Genomic DNA, 6,520 nt, shown 5'->3' on the forward strand with positions numbered 1-6,520 from the left:
AAATAAATAAAATAAAACAAACCAAATAAAAGGGACTCCGCATATCTGAAGTGTTATTAAATGTTTATACAGTTTTTTTTAGCCTGGGCATTCTCAACCTTTATGAGACAGTTTTGGAACAGCAAAAGTTCATTGTTTCTAGATAGACAACTGATTAATTTTGTACGGGAGAAGAGATAAAAGCCCGCCCACACTGACAATTGATTGGTTGATTTGCAGAAACAGGCCAATCAGGATGCTCTCTGTCTGACATGAGCTTCGCACACACGCACATTAGCACACACACGCAAGGTCTCCCGCTCCCTCTCGCTCTCTGCCGTGCGCGCGCTACACGGTTTGAAACACAGTATCTGTTTCGCGTGCGCGCTTTTGCTCGCTCGGTCTAGATTCCGGGAGAATTTAACTCATTTGCGGGTCTCAGGGAGCCGCTATCAATATGCGGGAGACTCCCGGAACTTCCGGGAGACTTGGGATGTCTGATAAAGGAAACTTTTCATGCATTTTGGCCGCTCCCAGCACCCATACCGTAAATTCGCGATTAGACACGCAAAAACACTAAGTGCGGCTGGCTTGACCGTATGTGTAAAATAGTCTATGATAAAAACTGGTATTTTCACGTAGTTTAACTCTAGCAACTGCTTGTTTTTGTGTTCATCGTGTATCCTGTTATTGGTTAACAATTTATATTAAACGCCTTTTATATGATTCATATTTTTTTTTGGCTTGGCTTGGTATTCGTAATTTATTATTATTATTATTATTATTATTTGTTGTAGATAAACATAAAACTTTATTTTCAAGTGCATGGAAAAAAAGTTTAAAAAGGTGCATTTACACGTCCTCCCTTTGAAGTAAAAAGTTAAACATTTAGTATGTTGTTATTTGAATACAACTTATTTATTTAAATTATTTGTATTAAAATAGGGACTTGTGCACATATTATTCTGTGAAAATGACTTTGATCGATTAATTATCGATCAGTGCAACACATACGTGTCTGTAGGTGGGAAGATTTAGCAATTTGCAATGTTTCATATTCACAAACAAATACACAAATGACTCACTTTCCATTTGTCTGTGAATGCAGAACAAATGCCACGCATCCGCCTGCCAGAGCTCCTCTACTGGTCAAAACAGCATTGCTTTTAGGCTATTTGATTGGATATTTCCCTTTTTTCAGGCGTGATCTCATTTCCTGTACAGTGACAAGCTATATTTATTTATTAATGTATCTGCTCGGGCTGGAAATGTAAGTGGCTGTCTTTAGATATTTGTGTATGTAACATAAGAGCTGGATGACTGGAGACCATACAGACGGAGTGTTTGTGCAGCTGTCAGCGCGCGCCATTGCACGGGATGGTTTGCAAAACGTACATAAGCGTTATTCTCTGATAAAAAGCGGCCTGGTTTTGGTAAGCTTCACTTCAAATTATCCTTTTTCTTCGTTTTATATCAGTAATTGTTTTGGAAAAGACGGTCTGTTCCATTCAGGTCTCGCGTAGATCGCATATCGCTACTCTTTGGGAGAAAATTAATGCTGTCTTTCCGTTTGGGAAAAATAATTAATATATAAATGACTGCAAGGATATTTGCTGGAGTAGATCGTTATCTGTGTGTTGCATTAATGTCGTACAGCGTTTAGCGAGCTTTGCGTTAGTGACAGTGGAAGGGCCTCGCGCCTCTCGAAAAAGAAAATCAAGCACGAGCGCTTTTAACACTGGCGCGTGGGCAAGATGGAAAGTCTTCGTTGCATAACCTGTGGCTTCTCGAAGGGGAACCGTGACCTGAGCAGTGATGGCTGGTAAAGCTGTATGTAATTGTTTCTCAAATGTTCAAAGAACGAGTGCGACAGCGATGGGAGAAACGAAGCTTTTCGAAACTTCGAATCAATTGAAACAAATACTGAGCAAAATGATTCACTGCTTGAACGAAACAGAACTCAGGCCAACATGCTTAAAAACAGCATTTACGAACCAACTGCAAATGTTTTATTGGGTTTAATCTGATAAATACTATTAACATATGATGCAATACCATTCATATGTGTTATTATTAAACTATAGTGTTTGTTTTGTCTGATTGACAAAATTGGTTTGGTTAATCAGACCAATAAGTTTGAATGAACTGTCACACTTGCTTTTTATTATACAAAAATGCATCATTAAAATGTCCACAAATTTAGGTGAAACAATATATACATTTCTGAACTTTTATGATGTAACAAAGCTTAGAAAGTGACATACAGCCAAGGATGGTGACCCATACTCACAATTTGTGCTGTGCATTTAACCCATCCTAAGTGAACACACACACACACACACACTCAAAGCAGTGGGCAGCCATTTATGCTGCGGCGCCCGGGGAGCAGTTGGGGGTTCCGTGCCTTGCTCAAGGACACCTAAGTCATGGTATTGCCAGCCTGAGAGACTCGAACACATAATCTTAGGGTTAGGAGTCAAACTCTCTAACCACTAGACCACGACTTCCCCCACAGACGTTTTCAGATGGCTTAAATGACATGACATTGGCGGTTTGAGAAGTGCTTTGAAAGAAATGATTGGCAAAGTTTTCGACGCTTCATAAAGCAATGTTTTGAAACCATTTATGATCTCCAGTGAGAAAATGTTCAGGAAGCTTCTCAGAATGTGTGCTTATTGAGGAATAATCCTGGTTCTAATGTCTTTCAGATGTAGCCCTGACCTACACAAACTCTGCAGAACTGCCTCTCGTGGACGTTTGAAGATAACCTGACTGAGGATGTCTATCACGGACCATAGTCCCACCACCGGGGTCGTCACAATTATTGTAATACTCATTGCCATTGCCGCTCTGGGGGCTTTAATTCTCGGTTGTTGGTGCTACTTGCGGCTGCAGCGCCTCAGTCAGTCTGAAGACGAGGAAAGCATTGTTGGGGAAGGTGAAACCAAGGAGCCCTTCTTGATGGTCCAGTATTCGGCCAAAGGCCCGCGGGTGGAGCACAAGACCAAGCTCACCCCTAACGGCACCGAGAGCCACACCTAAGTCCTCTCAGCTCCCTTCACAATGCATACTGTGCCGTGTTTGTAGACTCCGTCAGTCTTTAAGAATTTGAAAACATACAGTGTCAATCAACACTGAAATGAACAGAGACGAAGCTAGTGCATGCAGTTGTCTAGTTGCTTTGACTTGATTTTTTTTCCTTTTTGTGTTGGTAGAGCCCTGTTATAATGTGAAATCGACAACTGTCAGCGTTTTGTGCAATGCTATTTGTAAAGCCGTATCTGCGTTCTGAAGCGAAATCAAAATGATTCTGAGTTCTTTAGTGGTGTTTTTACTTGATTTATTTATTTTTTCATCCAGAGCTGGCTCTGGGATTAAGAAATTCAAAATGAGTTTTAATGGACTGATTTCAAAACCACGTCAAAGTTTTAGATAATTTTGAGACTTTCATCCAGTTCATTCCATTTTCTTTTAAAAATACAGGTTCGTTATGCTTCTCTATGGTTCCATTGAAGAGCCTCTAACATCCATGGAATTTTTCCATTTTACAAAAGGTTCTTTATAGCAAAAAAAAGTAGTAGAAGAAAAATTTTATTTTAAGAATTGTTCACTTGTATGTTTTTTTGGTAAACAAAAATGGCTCTTCTATGGCATCGCTGTGAAAACTCCCTTTATTTTTAAATGTTGAATTGCAATACAAAAGAAACATGTTTTTCATTACAAATAAGCACTTCAGGATTCCAGAACTTGCCAAATTATGTAAACTGGCTTTTTAAAGCTCTTACATTTTATGTAGACATGTTTAGAATCATGGTTTCATTAGCACTTTTCATCTTTAATGTGACATTCAAGTGATTTTGTAAACTGCATTTGCCGATTCCGATTTAAACCTGCTAGGAAACCACTATAAGAATGAAAGCCAGTGACTGAGGTCTTTCTCTTATATTATTGTGACCCCAGAGGCGTTCGTTTTTCGTGGTTGAGCACATTTCTACATCGGAAGAAGTCATTTGAAAGTGTAGATATTATTTTTATAGATGGCTTAATGCGTACCTGGATACTGAAAAGTCATTTGTCTCGTGTTTTTAACATGTTCCTTCATAGTATTATTTTTAGTTTCAATAATTCCGAATGTATTTGTGATATTGCAGTGTTTGCTGTTTGTACGTGCAAGATGAAAGTGAGAGAAATGATTTATTTTTATACAGTATTCATGCAAATGTTGTCTATAGGGACTAAATCATCAGTCAGGCATGTAGGAAGGTAGACGGTGAAGCCTGAAAATGCAGCTAAAATGATTTGATTGATGTTTTGGGTTCTGTCATTTAAAGTCGGCTGATTTTTTTGTGTGTGTATTATGTGCTGTTCAATATACAGAAATGAACAAGGACAGTACATGCATGTTAATTTAATCTGCATATTTGAGAAAAGCAACTTCTGGTGAGTAAAGCGCTCAGTATATAGCTTATGTCACTCCAGCCAGTGTGTCTGTCCAGTGTTTGACTGTACTGAACAATAAAACCTGTTACTAGACAAATGCTTGCTTGTAAGTTTTATGTGCATTCGCAACTTTTAAATTCAAGTCCTAACTCTTCGGTTAACTTTTTAAATATTATGCATAAGCGATGGTCAGGTTTCTTACACAACATAAGTTAGCCCAGTAAATTTCCCTAGCTTCAGATTATGGCATGTATTAGTCATAAAGGTTTGTGTTTGTGTTGGAAACACTTCCTGTTTTTGGTCCAAAAACACCTAATGCAAAGTTCTTAATATAGAGCTCTGTAATCACTTGTTGCTAATGTACAACAGCACAAGGCAGATGGGGACAAATTTGATGCATATAACAAGCTCAGATGAAGGCAAACCACATAATGTGCAATGCAGAACTGTGAAGAAAATGCCACACATTATTAAGCGTGTGCACAGTGTAAACTCTACTCATCGATATTGCTTGAAAGTTAGTTTGTCAAAATAGTTTTTGCAACTTGGGTGTCAACAAGTCTTATTTGGAAATGAAATTAAAATTGTTCATCAAAATATTAAATTAACTTGGTAAGATTAAAAAATAATAAATAAAAGCACTCACCAAGACAGCATTAATTTAAAAACAAGACTTTTTTTAATAATTTTTTTTATTATTTGAAAATTCTAAAATTCATTTTATTTCTGGGATGACAAAGCTGAATTTTCAGCATCATTAGTCCAGTCTCCAGGGTCACAAGAGCCTTCTGAAATAATTCTAATATTCTGATTTGCTGCTCAAGAACAGTATTTATTTAAAATAGAAATCTATGATAACATAAGCATCTTCACTGTCATTTTACCACTTTAATGAACTGAACACATGCTTGCTGAATATAATAATAAAAAAGATACTAGTATACACCAGTTTAATTAGATCAAACAAGTATAAAATAACTATAAATAAAGAATTAAAATGAAATATTAAGGGAATGTACAGCAGATCCAACCTATAATGTTTTTATTAAGATACAGAAGTGCAGCTGGAAGGTTATCGCTTCTTCTGTATCCTTCTGGTGGATAAAACAAGTCTTGACATAATTCGCCTACAGCATGACAATTCCGGTCTTAAATTTTCATTAAAGGGTTAGTTCACCCCAAAATGAAAATGAACGCATAAATTACACACCCTCAAGTCATCCTTGGCGTATAGGACTTTCTTCTTTTAGACGAATTCAGTTGGATTTATATTAAAAATTGTCTTTGATCTTTCAAGTCGTTTGATGCCACTCAGTGGGTGTTGCACTGCATCAGTCCAAAAGAAGTTTATAAAAAGCACCCATCCATAAAAGAAATAGTGTCTCGCATGGCTCCAGGGGGTGAACAAAGGCTTCCTTTAGTGAATCGATGCATTTTTTGCAACAAAATCAGTTTAATGTAGCTTGTGCCAACAGTTGTTCACAGAAGCATCTCCAGGCTGATGACGTGTATGTGTCCGGTGTTGCACATGCACCAGTGAGTCTCGTGAAATCCAACGTTTTGTTAACAGAAGCAAAGTTTCCGTACTTTAGTCTCCTCTTAGCTTATACCAAAATCCTCTAACTTTCTTTACAAATCCTCATTTTGTGCTTCTAATTAGTGACTGTTGTTCTGATTTGATCTCTCCACCGCGTTTCCGTGTGCATCACTTCTGAGCGGTGCATGCACAGCACTGACCTCCATATGTTATCCACCAAGAACTGCTTCAGTTTACAAATGTGAGCGCAAGCTACATTACAGTGGTTATTACGTTATGGATATTTTTCTTACAAAAACACATCAATTCACTACAGGATGACTTTGTTCACCGCTCGGAGCCATGCAAGACACTTTTTCTTTATGGATGGGCGCTTTTTATTAAACTTTTAAACAACTTCTTTTGGAATGATGCAGTGCAACATCCGCTGTGTGGCGTGAAACAGCTTGATGATCAAACACAATTAATATAACTCCGACAGGATTCGTCTGAAAGAAGAAAGTAATTTCTCATAGGATGACTAATTTTCATTTTTGGGTGAACTAACCCTTTAATACACTTACG

The 6,520-nt window shown here is 37.7% G+C and overlaps 1 protein-coding gene across 1 annotated transcript; it reads left to right on the forward strand.

Moving 5' to 3' along the window:
• Positions 1-1,067: 1,067 nt before the first annotated feature.
• snn (stannin) lies at positions 1,068-4,526 on the forward strand. Its single transcript, XM_026244881.1, has 2 exons — positions 1,068-1,412; positions 2,688-4,526. The coding sequence occupies exon 2, from the start codon at positions 2,758-2,760 to the stop codon at positions 3,019-3,021; it is 264 nt and encodes an 87-aa protein (XP_026100666.1). The 5' UTR covers positions 1,068-1,412; positions 2,688-2,757; the 3' UTR covers positions 3,022-4,526.
• The last annotated feature ends 1,994 nt before the right edge of the window (positions 4,527-6,520 follow it).

Source organism: Carassius auratus, unplaced genomic scaffold (assembly GCF_003368295.1).
Source record: "Carassius auratus strain Wakin unplaced genomic scaffold, ASM336829v1 scaf_tig00007487, whole genome shotgun sequence".
Taxonomy (NCBI): domain Eukaryota; kingdom Metazoa; phylum Chordata; class Actinopteri; order Cypriniformes; family Cyprinidae; genus Carassius; species Carassius auratus.

Bases quoted from the DNA above. Each gene is read 5' to 3' on its own strand.
- snn (XM_026244881.1), top strand. From the start codon at position 2,758: ATGTCTATCACGGACCATAGTCCCACCACCGGGGTCGTCACAATTATT.